Source organism: Geotrypetes seraphini, chromosome 5 (assembly GCF_902459505.1).
Source record: "Geotrypetes seraphini chromosome 5, aGeoSer1.1, whole genome shotgun sequence".
NCBI lineage: Eukaryota > Metazoa > Chordata > Amphibia > Gymnophiona > Dermophiidae > Geotrypetes > Geotrypetes seraphini.
In genome coordinates, this window is record NC_047088.1 from 191,836,199 (window position 1) to 191,857,033 (window position 20,835).

Genomic DNA, 20,835 nt, shown 5'->3' on the forward strand with positions numbered 1-20,835 from the left:
ATTCTGTTTACATATTGAAAGAAACAGGAAAAAAAAAGCTTATCCATTAAGACCATTTTGTAATACTGTAAGTATAAACTAGTATTATAGACAGAATGATCTGCCCAAGGAAATGGACAACATTTTCAACCATGCAGGCATTTAAAAAATGAACAGTTAAGTCCCAGTTTTTGCCGCTGAGACTCTGCCCTCTCTCACTGTAAAATTAGACTCTACTTAGTCTGTCTTTAAATTTAAAAAATGTGTGTTGTTTTAAAAAACAATTATGTTTTTAGATGTATCTAAATAAAAATAATAACAAAAAATTTATCTTTTTTTATGTCATCTTAGCATATTTTATGCTACAGAACGAATTATTTTTTTTAACATGTATTGTTATGGGAAAACGCGTTTCACATAACGAACTTTTCGCATAACAAACTTGCTCCTGGAACCAATTAAGTTCGTTGTGTGAGGCACCACTGTATTTGCAAGAGGGCAAATATGGAACAAGGGTGGAGCATAAGCAGGGCTCCCACATTACACAAATAGCTTACAAAATACCCTTGATGTATTTAGGCACCCGCATTTATGTCACCTCTATGGCTAATGTAAGTGTAGGCAGTCGAGAGTGATTGCAGGGACAAAGATTAATCCCTATTCTCTCCCTATAACCAAAGATTTTTTTCCCATTCCCTCCCTGTCTTCATAGTGAAACATGCTTTTCATCCCCATCCCCTCACCGTTCCCGCAATTTTCATCCCTCCCTGCTCCCTCATCATCTCCAAGTCTTAATTTGCTTCCCCGCATCTCTCCGTCAAAACAGAAAGATGATTTTATGCAATTTTATGGACCTATGGCATTGCAAATAAACATTTGAAGCCTATAATGAGTTTTTTTCTTTTATTTTGATTGAAAGAACATTAATAAAAGTACAACTTGTGAGGCATGATGGATTCTGCATTGTGTACAGAAAACTAAATATCAGCTCAATACCAGTGATATTAAAGTTCAAATTATTCATATGCAAAACATATCAAGAACAGCTCAGAATATCACACAAATAACTGTCGTCTGAATAATAGCAAAATAAATCTTTCCACTACAGAATTTACACAATATTGGGGCTTTCAGATGGAAAATCCACATAGAAGTGTGTACTCCACATAGAATTGTGGGATATGTGGACTACAAATTTCTAAAATAAATAAATACCTATAAATAGGCAGCACTATAATATTACACAGGGTCCTAAGACACGAATACATTTACTACTAGTAAAACTGAACAATTGGGACTACTACAGAGTTCTACACAAACTATATACAAACAGAACATACCACCTCCATGACACAAAAATATAGACAGACCCTCATTAATGGATCACAAATTTGAAATACAAATATGAAGATAAAATTAAACTGGATAGCTCAAGAAGTCAACAAAGAAATAAATTTCCAACAAAATACAAAGTCATTCACGTTGCACATTTCCCATAACTAACATATTCCACTTAATAAAAATAGAGTACTTTTTTCTACATTTGGGCATTTTCTTTTCCAAGCCTGTTGGTCCCAATTTCTGTTTTCTCCTCTCTTTCCAGTGGGTGCTGTCACTTGTCCTTTCTCTACTTTGTTCCTGTCTTCCTCAATACATTCATCTGACAGAGTTCCTCTTTTTCTCTTTTCTCTCTACCTACTCAAATTTTACCCTCTCACTCTTCAGTCCTCCACCTATATTTTACTTACCTTTATTTTCTTGTTTTCAGTATGAGCTTGTTAAAGCTCATTAATGATGTCATTAACTCTAATTTTGAAATTTATTTTATTAATGTAGGCACCATGTATAGAATTTCCCTCTATGTGCCTAGGTTCAATTACAGTTAGGTTTTCTACTGCACATACTTGTGGCACCTAAACTGAGGCTGCCAATTATAGAGTTCTGCCTTTAAAGAACAATTTTATAACAGTGTGCATAAATTAAAAGGTCAAATAGTCACCTATTTAGGCCCTATTTTATAAAGACAAATAAGTGCCTATGTGCATTTATAAAAACCATGTAAGAGACATAAATTGCATTTTGAATATAGGCACCGATGTACTTTCTTGAATGCAGGAATAAATCCTTGTGGATAGTCTGCAAGTATATACATAAATTAGCATATTATATAAATTAACACATGTGCTTACAAATTTTGCCCATGCACCAATCAGACTGATCCCCTGGCAAAGCCTTAAGTAAAAGTATACACATTCATGCCATAGCTTGTACTTTTATATCTGGCACTATTTTCTAAGAGCCATTTAAAACATGGACATGACTTTATACAATTACAGGCAGACCCCGGTTTAAGAACGCTCAACTTACGTAGTACTCGTACTTACAAACTGCCTCTCTCTTCTTGTGCCAATGTGCCCCTTCTTCCTCCCTTCCTGTCTAAACATGACTCTCTTCTTCCCTTCCATATCATCCCCCTCCATTCCGCATCCCAAATTCATGATTCCCTCAGGTGTTTACCTCTTCTGGCTGGCTCCCTCCTCCCAGCTGCACTTCTATTGTCAAAGCTGCAAGCAGTGGCTCCTGCATGTGGTCCCCTGGTCTTCACAAAACTGCAATCAGCAGCTCATTCATGTGACCTGCTGACCCAGAATCCTTTCCTCTGATGCAGATGTCAAAAAGATGGCTTCTGGGTCAGCGGACTGCATGTAGGAGCCGCCGATTGCGGGTTTGCGAAGACCAGTGGACCGCATAGAGAAGTCACTGCTCGTGGATTTGCCAAGAGAAGTGTGGCTGAGAGGAGGGAGCTGGCCAGAGGAGGTACATAAGAACATATGCAATGCCTCTGCTGGGTCAGACCTGAGGTCCATCGTGCCCAGCAGTCTGCTCAAGCGGCGGCCCAACAGATAATCCTCTATCTATACCCCTCTATCCCCTTTTCCAGCAGGAAATTGTCCAATCCTTTCTTAAACCTCAGTACCGTACTCTGCCCTATTACATGTTCTGGAAGTGCATTCCAGGTGTCCACCTCACGTTGGGTAATGCCCACCATTACCCCAAGTCCCTTTCTTTGGAGGCACGAATTTCGGACACAGAACAAAGGGAGGTGATGAGCGGCATGCAGGGACAGGAAGGGAGGAAGTGGGACTGCGTTGGCATAGGAAGGAAGAAGCAGAGTTGTGTTGGAACATAGAATGAAGGGAGGGGCACAAACTTTGGCTAAAGAACGGAGGAAAAGAGGAAGGGAACATGAACATGGGACACTGAATGGAGTGAGGGAGGGGAGCATGAACTTGGGAAATAGGATGGAAGGATGGAGGAAGTGAGGGAAAGAGATGCTGAGGTAGGGAGGGAATAGAAAGGGAGAATTGTTGGGCATGGGTGTCTGAGTGAGAGGAAAGAGAGATGGTGCACATGGGGAAATGAAGAAAGCAGGTAAATTGGGCATAGGGAGAGAGAAAGAAATATTGGACATGGTGGTGGGAGAGGCATAAGGTACGGTTCATAATGAAGAAGGACGTACGCTGGTAGGACTAGTCTCAGTTAGGGTGCTGGTCTTTGATCAGAGGGCCGCCGCGTGAGCGGACTGCTGGGCATGATGGACCACTGGTCTGACCCAGCAGCGAAAAACAAAAGGAATTGACCCCAGGATATCCACAGAGAAGAAAATCCAGAGAAAACCAAAAAAACTCTGTGAAGTGATGATGTTCCTAAATGGAACATTGTCACTCCACAGAGTTTTTTGTTTTGTTTTCTCTGACCCAGCAGCGGCAATTCTTATGTTCTTATGTAGATGCATAAGGAAGAGATGAGAAGGAGAAATGTTAGATGTGGTGGAGAGGAAACAGTGGGACTAATGAAGAACAAAAATAAGTGTAAACCTCCTATCTTTTCTTGCAATTTAAACTACAGTACTTTATTTTGAAGACTGTTTCTTTAATGTTTAATGTTCTTTAATGTTTTTATAGACTGTATAGGATCTGAGTTACATACAAATTCAACTTAAGAATGGTTTAAGAGAACGGAACTCATTCTTAACCCAAGGACTGCCTGTACCAGAAAGATAGCAACAGAATCTGTCAAACATAACTACTAGTCAAAATTTCACAAATATCAAACATCTATCGCAATGTTTTGATTATTGGCACTTGGACGTCCTTGCTATTAGAACGTCCAAGTGCCAACTTAGGTGGGTTTTTGGACGTTTTAAAGTTTTGATTATGCTCCTCATAGTCTCCTGGTATATTTCTCATTTATTGCATTACACTTTTTTTGGTTTGCATCAAGGATTAATAAAGCTAATTTATTGTGATGCACAAGTTTTCTTTTGTGCGGATTAGAAATGCGTTTTTTTCTCTGATTTTTGCATTAGACATTTTTGTATCACAGAGGGTGCATGTTTATTTATTTTAAAAAATGTATATACCGCCTGGAGTCTCAGTGGTTTCCAAGATAACATACACAAAAATAACACCTACATAACATTATACAGTAAATCAAAACAACTTAAATAGTGCAACAAAAGTTTTTTCTGCCTATGATGGATGGATGGTGGAGTGGGTTTCCCCTGCCAATTTAACTGAGGCTTTTTCTTTCGGTTTGTTATGTTTACAGCACCTCTTTGTTATGATTTATGCTTGGCAGTTCTTAGTTTTTCAAAGGGGAGTTATTGATTTGTTTTGATTCACACGTTGTACTTTTGATGATGGAATGATTACCTGGCAGTTCACAGTGATACATAGTGGGTTGGGTTTCTTTTTTCATTAAGTTTTTTAAAAATATGACTGATTATTGTTCTTTCACGATCAGTTCATCATATATTAACCTATGTCATAGATTAAGTTTATTACACTATACTTGTTCTTTTTCAATGTACAGTGGTGCCTCACACAACGAACTTAATTCGTTCCAGGAGCAAGTTTGTTATGCGAAAAGTTCGTTATGTGAAACGCGTTTTCCCATAACAATACATGTTAAAAAAAATAATTCGTTCTGCAGCATAAAATATGCTAAGATGACATAAAAAAAGATAAATTTGTCAAAATGGTGAAAATGGTGGTCTTGCTGAGGCCAAACTCTTTGACGAGGTCACACTGTTTTACCCCACATTCACTCCTTCTAATTATTTCCCGTTTCATTTCAACAGAAATCACCTTCCTGCTTTTTTTAGAAGCCATGATATATAAAAAATATTGAGTTTATCTTAAAAGGACGACTGTATACAGTGAGAGAGGGCAGTTAAGCGCAGTGACTAACGACTGCCTGCAGTGCCTGCGCGGAAGGATGCAATACATCGGCAGCTCGGGCGACTTCGTTGTGTGAAACGAAGTTCGTTGTGTGAAACGAAGTTCGTTGTGTGAAGTTCGTTGTGTGAAACGAAGTTCGTTGTGTGAATCAAGACATGAAGTTCGTTGTGTGCAGCGTTTGTTGTGCGAGGCGTTCGTTATGCGAGGCACCACTGTATATATATATCTACACTGGCAGTTCATGCTCTATTCTTGTTCCTGAGGCAGCAGATTTAATATGTTTTGGCACATCTTTACATTTTTTATGGTTTAATCCCCTTTTTTGTCATTCTTCATGTTTCAGTTCATGTTAATAGTGTCCTTAGTGCTTATATATATAGCGCTCCTTTTACTAAGCTGCGCTAGCGGTTTTATAGCGCGCTAGATACTAACACCAGCATTGAGCTGGCGTTAGTTTTTGGCACATAGCGCAGCGTTAGTGTGCATGGCAATGCAGCGCGCGCTAAAAACGCTAGCGCACCTTAGTAAAAGGAGCCCATAGTCTTGATCAGTACCATATTGTTTTCATCAATACCATACTGTTCTCTTAGATAGTACTTTTTCTTTGGAGGATGGTGATTTTATGTTTCCTCCAGATTATCGAGACAACATACCATCAAGTAGAGTTCTCTATGTTTTGGCTTTCTTTTATATTTTAGTTATTTTTAGCATTGTGTGAAGTCCCTTTTTCTCTTTAAATCAATGTTTGAACTGGTACCCTTTCCCTTTCCTGGTAGGATGTTTAAGTAATTTTAAAATAAACTCATGTTTCACATGTGGTTTAATGCGTATCAGTTTTTGAAGGTGGTTATCAACTCACAGGGCATGTATATAACATGCTCTATTATTTTGTTCCTTATAAAAAATATTTTTTTTATCAGTCATGTACTGGCAAATCTTTTTGAATTATTTATGTATTGATGTGGATAGATCTATCTCTAGCCAATTTTATTAATTTTATATTCGTGTGGATTATAGTTATCAAAACTATTTGTGATATGTAGGTCTTCCTACTTTGCAGATCACACTCATCCTTTTTTATCAGCATTATATGTTTTATGTTATGCATAATGAAAAGGGTTTCTTTTAATCCTATTTTTATCTCATGGGATTTTTGTAGGTTCTGTTCATTCATGTGGTATAACTATACTTGTGTTGTAGACTCCTGAAGCAGGCACTGTAGCTGAAACGCAGCCCATGTCAAGTCAGAGAAGATCCCAATAAAATGTTTGCAGTAACGTTCATTGGCTCTTCATCATCTTCACTGTTGCTCCATTTTTTGGCATGTCTTGTGGAGCCTTATTCTTCTGTTTGTTTAGGGGTTATTTTTTTGTTTTTTTACTTGTCCCAAATTATCTTGGTAATTGCTAATATATAAACATTCAAAGAGAGCTGCTGTAAGTTGAAGGCACTTTTTATATGATTCCTATTATAATAATACATTTATCTATATGTTTATTACTGTAAAAGATATCTATATGGATTGAGAAAATCAGCCCTGAGGTTGCCAAGAGAACAGATCCAGGTTCCAGTCTTGCAGAATCTGAAGGAGTTTTGAGACAGCACTTAGAAATGGCAAACGAAGTGAAGGTAAAACACCTCTTGAAGAATGACTACAAACTAGTATAAATTTTCAGTAGGGTGCTAACTGAAAATCTAGATGATTTTCAAACTCATAGGCCTAGATTCACTAAACTCACCGATCATGTCCTGACCAGTTTGCGATCGTTCCCCGATCCCGATCCCGATCCGATTCACTAACCTTCTGCCCGATCATTCTCCCACCCGATCTTATCCGCCCATGCAAATGAGGGGGAATGGCATGCATAAGTAGGAAGTCATCGATTCACTAAGCAGAAGAAGAAACACCGATTGGGTTTGTCGATCCGAAATGAAGCGACTGCTGAGGACCATTCGCTTACTGTCCTTGTTCACTCTCCTGCTCTTTGCTGCCCTGAAATCCCAGTATTGAGGTTACAACCCCAACCATCAAATTAAAAAATATAAAACTGCAAAACTGTACAATATCTATACATAGAAAACAACGAAAAAAACTGCAGATTATGTACAAGATGCAGGCGTAGTTTATTAATAAATGCAGTAACATATACAGTGGTGCCTCGCATAAAGAACGCCTCGCACAGCGGACGCTGCACACAACGAACTTCATGTCATGATTCATACAACGAACTTCGTTTCACACAACGACGTCGCCCGAGCTTCCACGATCGCTGCCGATGTATTGCATCCTTCCGCGCAGGCACTGCAGGCAGTCGTTAGTCACAGCGCTTAACTTAAACACGTATCGCGGCAATCGTTCTTCATTATGAATTAAATCACACACGCACGCACGTATCACGGCAGTCGTCCTTTTAAGATAAACTCAATATTTTTTATATATCATGGCTTCTAAAAAAAGCAGGAAGGTGATTTCTGTTGAAATGAAACAGGAAATAATTAGAAGGAGTGAATGTGGAGTAAAACAGTGTGACCTTGTCAAAGAGTTTGGCCTCAGCAAGACCACCATTTTCACCATTTTGACAAATTTATCTTTTTTTATGTCATTTTAGCATATTTTATGCTGCAGAACGAATAATTTTTTTTAACATGTATTGTTATGGGAAAACGCGTTTCCCATAACGAACTTTTCGCATAACAAACTTGCTCCTGGAACGAATTAAGTTCGTTGTGTGAGGCACCACTGTACATCCTTATGGCCAACCAAGGGACCCGACATGGTCCGTGTTTCGGATAACACGCCTTCCTCAGGGGTCCATGGTTGTTAAGGTATAAAGCAAACTGCATAAAAGATAACAAACACACGCCAATAACAATCAAATGGGGTCAAACGAGTCTTGCACCTTTTTTTGCCACTGCGCAAGACTCGTTTGACCCCATTTGATTGTCATTGGCGTGTGTTTGTTATCTTTTATGCAGTTTGCTTTATACCTTAACAACCATGGACCCCTGAGGAAGGCGTGTTATCCGAAACACGGACCGTGTCGGGTCCCTTGGTTGGCCATAAGGTTGTATATGTTGCTGCATTTATTAATAAACTACGCCTGCATCTTGTACATAATCTGCAGTTTTTTCGTTGTTTTCTGCTTGCTGTTGTTCACTGCAGACCACGATGGATTTTTTCTCCCCCTTGAAATATCTATACATATGCATACGAACTCCCTTATATTCTGCAAAAAGTGCAGTGCTAGCCCGTGGTTTTAACTTGTGGTTTTAACCAGCAGATTTAAAGCATATTCTGTTCCATACCTGGCTGCACAAAATCATTCCTTTTAAAATGTCCAAGTAAACTGCAGCCACCCCTCCCCCTTTATTTTGAGCTCGCTTGTGCGAAGAGCAAGCGCATGTGCAAAATGACATCTACAACCAACAAGGATAGTCTGTGCGTGCGTCTCATTCGCTCTACAGCGATCTGTGGGATCGCTTGTGGGCGTGCGTCCAATCAGATCATTTGCATGCTGAATCTGTAGTGAATCGGTCGCTCGGTAAAACTCAGCCACAAATTGCCCAGCAATGATCCAGATCGGTGAGTTTAGTGAATCTAGGCCATAGTCCCTATTTACATTCTGTTTGAATATAGGTCTTGTTTTGCAGTACAAGTAAAACATGCACACTTAAAATATTTACAGTAGTGGAATAAAAAAAGTATGTTGGTCTACCTATGCCAGGGATCTCAAAGTCCCTCCTTGAGGGCCGCAATCCAGTCGGGGTTTCAGGATTTCCCCAATGAATATGCATGAGATCTATGTGCATACACTGCTTTCAATGCATATTCATTGGGGAAATCCTGAAAACCCGACTGGATTGCAGCTCTCAAGGAGGGACTTTGAGATCCCTGAGTCCTATGCACATTATAAAAGTCCAGCCTTTGCAGACATTTCTTTTTATTTTTCCTAAAAATCTTTGCTTTCTTTTATTTCAATGTGGTTCAGCCAGCATAGGAGGAGGAAGTGACCCGCTGTGCAGTGGTTCACTTCCTCCTCTTCTTGCCACAGGAGCATAGTGCTAGAGGGGAAAAGAGAGTGAGCAGAGCTGCTGCTACCAGCCAATCGGGTTTTTGGGATAACCCTAATGAATATGCATGAGAGAGATTTGCATATAATGGAGATGAAAGGCATGCAAATCTGCTCCATGCGAATTCATTAGGGCTATCCTGAAAACCTGACTGGCTGGTGGTCCTCCAGGACAGGGTTGGGAAACACTGATCTATACTATTCATATTACCAAAATATAATTTTTTGTTACATGCTTTTTTTTTTTTTTTAACTTAGGATGAATTTTATTAAGTATGTGCAGAATTCTGCATGTCCTTTGGTGGTGTGGAATTCTGCGCAAATTCTGTGCATGCAAAATTCTGTCAGGAGTAAAAGATGTAAAATCTCAGAGTTCTTATTGCCAAACTGGCTTTATAGCAGCAGCAGATGTCAAATTAAACAGTTCTCATGGATGATGCAAGGAGCAAGAAGATTGGAAGAGGCCAGCACATCACAGCACCCCCCTCAGATCAGGGGATTTTGTGGCCTAACTAAATATCTAGGGTCACAAAAGGGTGGAAAGTTTTAGTGTTTTTGAACCCAATGTATTTTATCCTTTTCTCATCTAGGAAGTCTCACAGGAACTGGAAACAGCTGTAGCAATAATTAAAGAGGTTGAAGAAATTGAGCCACCAGGAATAGCAGCATTTGCCAACACTGAACGTTTAAAGGAAGAGCTGAAAACTCTAAGCAGCAACATTACTGCAAAACTGAATGTTCTAAAAGCCTATATGGAATTTTTTAAATCAGCAAAGGAGGTACTAATAACAAACAGCAATCTTTAGGCAACTAAGAGGGGGTAGTTCATGGGCAGTCGAACAACCTTTTGTTTAGGGGTCAAGCTCTTCCCCAAAACCCACTCCAAGCTCCATCTCCAAACCCAGCATCTTCCCTTCCATTCCATAATCAAGCATCATTTCTTATGTCTTCAGCATCTCTCTCCTTCCCTACACCTCAACCTCTCCTCCACTGTCTTCAGCACCTCTCTTCTTCCTTACATCTCCCCCTCCCTCCATCCATAAAGTGTTCATTACCTTACCTCCCTTTCCCCAACTCAGCAATGATACAATCAACATCACAGAAAATACATCATAGCTGACTGGTACAGGGCCTTGAGTATGTGTACGCTCCAAGCCTTGCCAGCATCCAAACTTCGGGTTTCAGAGGGGAAGCTAAAAGGTCTTGAGCATGTGGGACTAGCCAAAGCCCCTTGCTGGCTGACTGGCTGTGATGCATCTTCTGTAATGCTGACTGACGTGTTGCAGTCCCAGGGGAAGGAAGGTATGACACTGGATGCCTTGTAGAGGGAGAAAAGGAAAATTTTGGTGATTCCATGGCACCTGTGGCTCCCCCTGTTGCAGTGCCTATATGGTTACTAACCTATGTTGAAGGGATAGTATACAATAGTTGCCTCTTAAATTGTGGTAAAATAATGCCTGATTTTGCCTTTTATGGTAGCGTACATTGGTCTAATACAGTGTCTCTCAAACTTTCTTGAGCTGGAGCACACTAAAGTGGCCACGGCTTGAGGCACTCAGAAGTGCACGGATGTCGCTGTGATGACATCGCACACATGCGTGACATCTTCACACTGACATCCATGCATGTGTAGAGGCCCTCTAGACAGGCCCTGAAATGCCAGTAGGGCATGCCAGCAGGGAAATCTAAGAAATAACTGAGAACCCCCAACCACAGACCTCCCAAACTCCACCTTAGACCCACCCAAGCACTTCCCCATATCCCACCCCCTTTACTAATTGTAATGCAATTTTTTCTATTCATTTTTCATATACACACAATATACACAGCAGATATAAATTCTCAAAACTGACACAAATCAGGCAATCGACACTTGTCGCTTCCCCATCCTGCCCCCCCCCTTCCCCCTCCCCCACCCCTTTCCAACTTCGTACCCGGAAGCCAAGCAAATTATGACACAAACTCATCATCTCATCAACAAATGTGGTTTAATAGTGGCCGCAGCCATAAATGATCATTACAATACATTTCTCAAACTTGTGAAACTGAACATCATCCACTATTAATACTTCAGTACTGAACACTGTTACAGAACTAAACAAACTTCATACACTCATGACCACCTTAGAACAAACATTTTGATATGTTGCACAGCCTATGATTCGCGGGAGGCGCCATACAAGCAGCCCCACCCTTGGCCCTCTGCCCAACCCGTTCAAGGATGGGGATGTTATACATGAAAGAATTAAACAACAATGTATTCAAGAACACACTAATACTTGAAGAAATAAATTGCAGTTCTCAATAACCAGTGGAGAAAAAACCTCAGTGTCACATTGGATCAGAACTCAAAATCCTCCGGACATAACATCTTGTCACCTACCGGGGTCTTGGTACGGTTAATAAGACCCCCGATAGGGGGTAGCACACTCTTGACGCGGCTCCCAAAGGGGGAGACCTCACTGGTGTCTCACTATCCGGGCTTTGCCCCAAAAATAAAGCACCGTGAGTCAAGTTGAACCAAACATAAGGTGTAAAGTTTAATTAGTCACTTAACACACCAACTAGAAATCATATAAGCAGTTATTACAGTTCAAGTTTCCTGGCTTCTCCAAAACAGGGCAAAGAAAGAAAAACAAAAAAAAAATGAAATCCTTTTAACTTTCACCCGGTCTGGTGAAAGCACAGTAAGCTTTCTGTCAAGTATAATTCCAGTCCAGGTCTTAGTGCTTTCTCTACTTTGCCCCACAGTCACTTAAAAAAAAAAACACAGCACAAGTAGTCTCTCTTAAGAAATTATCAAGCCGTGAGCTTGAGTCCTGGGCTTACCAATCAACACAGTCCAGTTTCTTCACCAGGTATTTGCATTTGTGGTTATAAAGTAAACTTTAAGCAGGAACCAAAAGACAAAACTAAAACCTTACTGCAGGTTCTTAAAGTGTCAGCCCTAATTAGCTCACAGTCCTGTAGTTCCCCTTGAGCTTCTGCACAGCTGCAGTGTAGCAAAACAATCAAGCTGGTGCAGCCCTGCTCTAAGCTTGTTTGTACCTCACAAACAATCAAAATTTAGTTCTTCCAAACTCTTCTCCATTATTATTCCTGTGCAGCTCCGTACCTGCAGTGTTTAGTGGCAAGTTGTCAAGCCCACATCCATGGCTTCTCCCATAACGGACTCCGGCATACACCCTTCATCCAGATCCATGCTTTCTGGGGTGTCCATCTGTTCTGCTGGTTCCAGGGGTATTGAAGCCTCACACTCCATTGGCTCTGGAGTGAGGTCTGGCCTTTTCCTGGCCCGGAGAACTCTCTCTGCCAGACTCTCTTGGGCAGCCTCCTCTAATGCTCTGGAGAGCTGCTTAAAAGGCCTAGACCCATGCCCTACACTGGGTGTCTGTGTGCCTAGCTTGTGTGTTCTTGGGCTCCCCCTCAGGCTGCAGGGCAGAATATCACTGGGAACTTGCTTAAATCTCTTAGTGTGGCTGGAGGTTTTCCTGGTCCGTGGAGTTATCCTATATTCTGGGCACTGCTCTAGGTTAGAAGGCTCAGGATAGGCAGCTGGGCTTTCAGGATCTTCTTGCTGATCCTTTTCAGAGAGAGCCTGGTCTCGAGTAAGAGCTTGAGACCGGTGTTTTGCTCTGACATGACCGTCTCGGAGAGGGGAAATGTCACATACCCCCTCACTTAAAGGCTGCCTAATCTGAGGCTTCTGCTTCTGCTGGTGTGTCTCGTACATTCTAGACAGAACATCCACATTGGTGTTCAGCTTCCCAGGTCTATGCACCACCCTGAATCTAAAAGTTTGTAGGGCTAAATATCATCGTGTTAATCTGGCATTGTTATTGCGCATAGTATGGAGCCACTTCAGCGCGGCATGGTCAGTGACCAGCGTGAACTCGCGTTCCTCTAGATAATGGCCCAGAGTTTCCATAGCCCACTTTGCCGCCAGGCACTCTAGTTCTATAGTTGCGTAATTTTTCTCATTCGGATGTAGCTTCCGACTGAGATATAACAGCGGGTGTTCAATCCCCTCAATCTCCTGGCTAAGGACAGCGCCCACGCCACTACCGCAGGCATCGGTTTGGAGAATTAACGGTTTCCTGAAATCTATGGCTGCCAATACTGGGTGTGCGCCCAGACTTTTTTTGAGATCCTCCAGGGCCTCCCTACCTCTAGGTTCCCATTGTAACCTATCGGATCTCTCCTTCTTCAGCATGTCCGTAAGGGGGCTGGCTCGGGAAGCAAAGAACGGAATGAACCTCCTATAGTACCCGATGAGTCCTAGGAAAGCTCTCAACTGTTTCTTGGAGGCAGGTTGTGGGTAGGCTCTGATGCATTGGACTTTGTCCACCAAGGGTCTTATCTGCCCCAGCCCCACTACATAGCCTAGGTACCTCACCTCCTTTTGTCCCAAGAAGCACTTCTTTGGATTAATGGTAAACCCGGCATTTCTTAGTGCCCTCAGTACCGCTGCTACCTGCACCAAGTGTTCCTGCCACGACGGGGAATAGATTACGATATCATCTAGATATGTTTCCGCGTAGTCATGGTGTTCGCGTAGGACTTCGTTAATTCCGCGTTGGCAACAAGCCGCTGCGCCATGAAGTCCAAATGGCATTCTAGTGAATTGGTATAAATCTTTGGGAGTACTAAAAGCGGTCTTGGGCTTGGCTGTCTCCGTGAGCGGGATCTGCCAATAACCTTTTGTGAGGTCCAGGGTCGTGAGGAATTGAGCCTGCCCCAGACGGTCTACTCTAGGCATCGGGAAAGCGTCAAACTTGGATACTTCATTCAGTTGGCGGAAATCAATGCAAAAGCGGGGGGTACCATCCGCTTTGGGCACTATTACTATGGGGCTACACCACGGACTAGTGGAGGGCTCTATCACCCCTAGACTCAGCATTTCCTCCACTAAATGTTGGACTAGTCTCCTTTTTTCTTCTGACAGCCGATAAGGCTTGACACTTACTACCTTACCCGGGTCCGTTACAATATCGTGGGTCACCACTTGTGTGTGTCCAGGGGTCACAGAGAAGACATCCTCAAAGCTACTCACTAGTTCCCGCAACTGTTGTTCCTGTCCAGGATCTAACTCAGGTCCTAAATTGACTTCTTCTTTTTGGTCTAACTCTGTTACTTGGGGTCCTAATTCATCCTCCTGGCTCTCCTGAGCAAGTAAGGCCAATACCTCCCGATCCCGCCAAGGTTTTAACAGGTTAATGTGATAGGTTTGTTTTCTCCCTTTTCCGTCCTTAACCCTATAATCTACCTCATTTAGGCGTTCGATGACCGTGGCCGGTCCCTTCCACTGGGCTAAGAATTTATGCGGATCAGAGGGAATAAGAACCAACACCCGTTCACCCACTTGCAACTGTCTGTTTTTAGCCTTCCGGTCATAATATAACTTCTGCTTCCATTGACTCCACTCCAGATTTTCTTTGCCTATCTTGGCCACCCGTGCCAATCTGTTCCTCAAATGGGTCAGGTAAGATACTATGTCCTCATCCCTTTCCGTAGTAGTTCCCCATCCTTCCTTTATCATGTCTAGGATTCCCCTTGGACGCCTCCCAAAGAACATCTCAAAGGGGCTTACCCCTAAGGAGTCCTGGATTCTCTCCCTAGCTGCAAATAATACAAGGGGTATAAACAAGTCCCAATCCCTCATGTCCCCTTTCAGTACTTTCTTGAGCATTTGCTTTAGCGTTTGGTTGAACCGCTCTACTACCCCGTTTGCCTGTGGGTGATAGGCCGAGGTTCTAATGTGCCTAATCTTGAACCCTTGCCAAAACTGCTCCATGTCTTTGGACATAAAATTACTCCCTTGGTCGGTCAGGACCTCCCGAGGAAATCCCATAGTACAGAATATTCCCATCAGTTCCTTCATGATAGCCGTAGATGTCGTTTTTCGCAAGGGGAATGCCCACGGAAAGCGGGTAGCTATGTCCATTACTACCAATATATAGCTGAAACCCCGGGGTATCTGCTCCAATGGGCCTACTATGTCCATAACCAATCTTGACAAAGGTTCCTCGATTCTGGGTAAGGGAATGAGAGGAACTTTAGGGGGTTTGTTTAGGGATAACCTCTGACATTCGGGACAGGATTTACAGAAATTAGTGACATCTTGTATTACTCCCGGCCAAAAAAATCTCTGGATTACCTGCCTTTGGGTCCCCTCGGCTCCCTTATGAGCTGCTAAGGGGTGGTCATGTGCTGCTTGCATAACCATTTTACAGAATCCCAGAGGTACCATTAGTTGCTCCCCTCTACCCCCAGAGCCTTCTCGCGGACTTTCCCTATATAACAGGCCCTTTTTTATCCTAAAGGTAATTACCCCTTTTTGTGGGACCGAGGCTTGTTGCCAAGCTTCTTGCAACGAGCAGTCTGCCCTCTGCTCCACGGCAAAGGTCGGGAAGGTTTCCCTCACTTCCTGAGGCAGCCAGGGTACGTCCTTATCCCGGGCTACCCGTTTTTGGGCCTGGCTCCTTTCTTGCTGTTGTCTCCTTCTCTTAGCTCTAGAACTACGAGCTTGTTTTAAAGTATATTTTTGGAAGGCTTCTCCTTTGAAAGGGAAAATTTTTCCTAAATCCTCTTCTGGCTCTTCGGCCGGCGGACCCTGCGAGCGTGTATTCACTATCCCTTGTCTTTCTTTTAAGTACTCACCTAGCCCGTCCCAATCTCGCCCTAAGATGAGGTTGAACGGGGCTTTAGGTACTAAAGCTATAGGGACACGGTACACCTTACTGCCATGTAGCAGGGTGGTAGGCCTAAGAGAATACTGGGCTTTGTCCCCATGGATACACCGGATGGAAACTGCGCGGGTCTTTGTTTTTAACTGCTCGTTGGGAAAGAGCTTCCTCCAAAATCCGGTGGCCATCATGGACTGATCGGCACCAGTATCCACTAGGGCCATAGTTTCTTGACCTCCCACCGAAACACATACCATGTATTCTCCGTCAGCTCCCACGCCACCTCCTTGTGAGGCTACATAATCCCTTTTCTCCCCGCAATATCGCTGGGTATGCCCCTGTTTCCCACATTTAAAGCACCGGAGGCTCACATCCTGCCCTGTCCTCCTAGGAGTACTGGGTAGCGCTTTCTTCTGGGGAGAGTTCCGGGAATCCAGTGACTTGGACCATGGAGGCTGGTCTCTCCATGTTTCCCCTCTACTGGGCCTATCCGCCTTCCTTTCCTCAAAAGAGTTTTGAGCATTCATAAATGCTTCGGCTGTCTCTACCACCTCTGGTAAGGTCTGACAGCCTTTCCTACGGATCCATCCCCTTAAATCTTTGGGGACTGCTTCGAGTACCTGCTCCCTCACAACCTCCGCAAAGAGGGCTCGAGGATCCGCCAGATGAGGCTGTAGCCACCTTTCTGCAAGTTTTGACAGTCTCTGTACTAGCGCTTTGGGTCTCTCTTTCGCTAGTAACTCTGTGGCTCTAAATTTCTGTCTGTAGTGTTCACAGGTATATCCTAGGTAATCTAAGATGTGTGTTCTTACTGTGGCATAATTACTAGCTTGCTCAGGACTGAGAGTCTGAAAGGCCGATAGAGTTTCTCCGGCCAGGCAAGGCAACAGACGCACGGCCCACTGATCAGGGGGCCATCCGGCTGCTGTTGCAATACGCTCGAAGGCGTTTAAAAATTCGTCAGGCGCGTCCCCAGGAGCAATTTTACACAAATTCAATGTGTGTAATGGAATTTGTCCTACCATGGGCTGCGCTGGAGCACCCAGCGGATTCGCTGCGCCTGGGTTGGTCACCGTAGGGTGTAATGTCTGCGACCAGACTTTGGTTTGCTCTCCCATGGCCAATAGGATTTCGTCATGTTGCCGCCTTGCGGCTTGCTGTCCAGAATGCCACATCTCCTGGTTCGCCTTTATTAGATTCTGTATGTCTTCTGAATGTTGACGTCTTTCTTGGGCCAACACTGCCAGGAATTGTTGCGGGTCCATCATCCGATCTGTGCAAAAAGACAAACACAAACAAAAAGGAAACCCAAGTGCGGTCTCACCAGAGAGAGAAACTATCCCTCTTTGTTTTAACCCTGAGGAGTACCCTAGCCGATACTTCTTGTATCCTCGTCAGTCCCCTCCCTAGGTACTCATTACCTGAGGTACTGACGAGTCTGGGCCTTTGGTTAATAGGCCTCCTTGGCCTCCAGTCGTTCGGGCTGTGCTTGTACGTCCTGCCTCTCCCGGCTCGGGCCCTTCCTTCTGGCCTGGTCCTCCTGTTGATCCCTCAGAAGTCTTAGTCGGGCGTGGTTCCTGCCGCGTAGTCCTGCGTCACGGGAACACTCCAAAAGGAAAATTATGAAGCAAAAAAAAACTGCAAAACTTTTCCTTTTTTTTTTTTTTTTTCTATAGGTTCAAACTTGAAACCACCAGTAGAGTGTGCTAACATCCCACCACTGCCACCATTTTGTCACCTACCGGGGTCTTGGTACGGTTAATAAGACCCCCGATAGGGGGTAGTACACTCTTGACGCGGCTCCCAAAGGGGGAGACCTCACTGGTGTCTCACTATCCGGGCTTTGCCCCAAAAATAAAGCACCGTGAGTCAAGTTGAACCAAACATAAGGTGTAAAGTTTAATTAGTCACTTAACACACCAACTAGAAATCATATAAGCAGTTATTACAGTTCAAGTTTCCTGGCTTCTCCAAAACAGGGCAAAGAAAGAAAAACAAAAAAAAATGAAATCCTTTTAACTTTCACCCGGTCCGGTGAAAGCACAGCAAGCTTTCTGTCAAGTATAATTCCAGTCCAGGTCTTAGTGCTTTCTCTACTTTGCCCCACAGTCACTTAAAAAAAAAACACAGCACAAGTAGTCTCTCTTAAGAAATTATCAAGCCGTGAGCTTGAGTCCTGGGCTTACCAATCAACACAGTCCAGTTTCTTCACCAGGTATTTGCATTTGTGGTTATAAAGTAAACTTTAAGCAGGAACCAAAAGACAAAACTAAAACCTTACTGCAGGTTCTTAAAGTGTCAGCCCTAATTAGCTCACAGTCCTGTAGTTCCCCTTGAGCTTCTGCACAGCTGCAGTGTAGCAAAACAATCAAGCTGGTGCAGCCCTGCTCTAAGCTTGTTTGTACCTCACAAACAATCAAAATTTAGTTCTTCCAAACTCTTCTCCATTATTATTCCTGTGCAGCTCCGTACCTGCAGTGTTTAGTGGCAAGTTGTCAAGCCCACATCCATGGCTTCTCCCATAACGGACTCCGGCATACACCCTTCATCCAGATCCATGCTTTCTGGGGTGTCCACCTGATCTGCTGGTTCCAGGGGTATTGAAGACTCACACTCCATTGGCTCTGGAGTGAGGTCTGGCCTTTTCCTGGCCCGGAGAACTCTCTCTGCCAGACTCTCTTGGGCAGCCTCCTCTAATGCTCTGGAGAGCTGCTTAAAAGGCCTAGGGCCATGCCCTACACTGGGTGTCTGTGTGCCTAGCTTGTGTGTTCTTGGGCTCCCCATCAGGCTGCAGGGCAGAATATCACTGGGAACTTGCTTAAATCTCTTAGTGTGGCTGGAGGTTTTCCTGGTCCGTGGAGTTATCCTATATTCTGGACACTGCTCTAGGTTAGAAGGCTCAGGATAGGCAGCTGGGCTTTCAGGATCTTCTTGCTGATCCTTTTCAGAGAGAGCCTGGTCTCGAGTAAGAGCTTGAGACCGGTGTTTTGCTCTGACATGACCGTCTCGGGGAGGGGAAATGTCACAATCTTCAAATATTAATCTTAAAATCTCCACATTAATTCATTCAATGTTTGAGTAAAAATATTGCATTAATCAACTGTTTTTCAAATTAGCTGGTTAGCAGAAGCATACAGAACTCAAAACAAAGAAATAAATTAAAAGACTTATCTGCTGCAAAAATCTTCTTAGTATAGTATAGTATAGTATGTAGGCAGAAGCTAAAGGTAATGGAAGGTCTGGAATTTATTCCATCTTCAATGATGTTTATCCAACGGACTCCTTTCAATATTTCAATAATTTCCTGACAGGGCCCCTGTTTCGCTACAACACACTTCGTCAGAGGAATGAGCTATAAAAAACAAAAATAATCATAAAGGGCTCATCACATACAGAGAAAAACTCTAAACATTTAATCAAAATCACACAGTACCTAAAGCTCGAGCATAACGCTTCAAAATTCCTGCAACCAAAATGGTTCCTCAGCATCCCTGAAATAGGCTACCCTGGCGTTACAAAATGTAGTGATGTCACTGACGTCATCAACGTCAAAAAAGCCAAAAAAAAAACTCATTTAAGGAATGGAAAAGATCAAAAACAGACGAAAACTGGAATAATCACAAACATCAACGCAGGTGCCATAAGGCGGTAAAAGGGGCCAAAAGAGACTATGAGGAAAAAATAGCCAAGGAGGCGAAAAACTTCAAGCCATTCTTTCAATATATTAAAGGGAAATGACCCACGAAGGAAGCGGTGGGACCATTGGATGACCAAGGAGTAAAAGGAGTGCTAAAGGAGGACAAAGCAATCGCTGACAAACTGAACACATGTTTTTTGTCTGTATTTACCAAAGAGGATATACACAGCATACCGGAACCCATCAGACTATATGCTGGAAGTGAAAATGTGAAACTGACAGGATTAACGGTTAGTCTAGAAGAGGTATGCAGGCAGATTGATAGGCTCAAGAGCGATAAATCCCCGGGACTGGATGGCATCCATCCCAGGGTCATCAAGGAACTGAAAGGGACCATAGCTGAACTGCTTCAAGTAATAGCCAATCTGTTGATCAAAACAGGAAAGATTCTGGAGGACTGGAAGGTGGCAAATGTTATGCCGATCTTCAAAAAAGGTTCGAGGGGAGACACAGGAAACTACAGGCTGGTGAGTCTGACCTTGGTACCGGGAAAGATTGTAGAGGCGCTGATAAAGGACCGCATCATTGATCACCTTGATGGACACGGCTGATGAGGACCAGCCAGCAAGGTTTCAGCAAAGGCAGATCTTGTTTGACAAACTTGCTGCACTTCTTTGAAGGAGTAAACAGGCAGATAGACAAGGGTGAACCGGTCGACATTGTATATCTGGATTTTCAGAAGGCGTTTGACAAGGTTCCACATGAACAACTACTTCGGAAAATTACGAGCCATGGAATCGAGGGTGAAATACGTGGATTAAAAACTGGTTGGAGCATAGGAAACAGAGAGTGGGGGGTAAATGGATAATTCTCAGACTGGAGGAGCGTCACCAGTGAGGTGCCGCAGGGCTCGGTGCATGAACCCGTGCTCTTCAACATCTTTATAAATGATCTGGACATTGGTACGACGAGTGAGGTGATTAAATTTGCAGATGATACGAAGTTATATAGAGTAGTGAAGACGCAGAGGGATTGCGAAGATCTACAATGTGGCATAATCAGGCTCGAGGAATGGGCTGCGACATGGCAGATGAGGTTCAACGTGGACAAGTGTAAAGTGATGCATGTTGGTAAAAAAAAATCTCAAATAAACAAATGCACAAATACAGGATGTCCGGGGCGGTACTTGGAGAGACCTCCCAGGAAAGGGACTTAGGAGT

General features: G+C 43.2%; 1 protein-coding gene across 7 annotated transcripts in view; it reads left to right on the forward strand.

The window, feature by feature from the left end:
• Nucleotides 1-20,835, forward strand: part of CCDC141 (coiled-coil domain containing 141) — a 225,859-nt gene that overhangs the window by 73,279 nt on the left and 131,745 nt on the right. For 6 of the 7 annotated variants that reach the window (XM_033944939.1, XM_033944944.1, XM_033944945.1 and 3 more), the window contains 2 exons: nt 6,732-6,851; nt 9,883-10,071. In XM_033944939.1, the coding sequence (XP_033800830.1) occupies nt 6,732-6,851; nt 9,883-10,071 (309 nt within the window). The remainder of the gene's footprint in view (nt 1-6,731; nt 6,852-9,882; nt 10,072-20,835) is intronic. The other variant, XM_033944941.1, reaches the window with a different exon arrangement.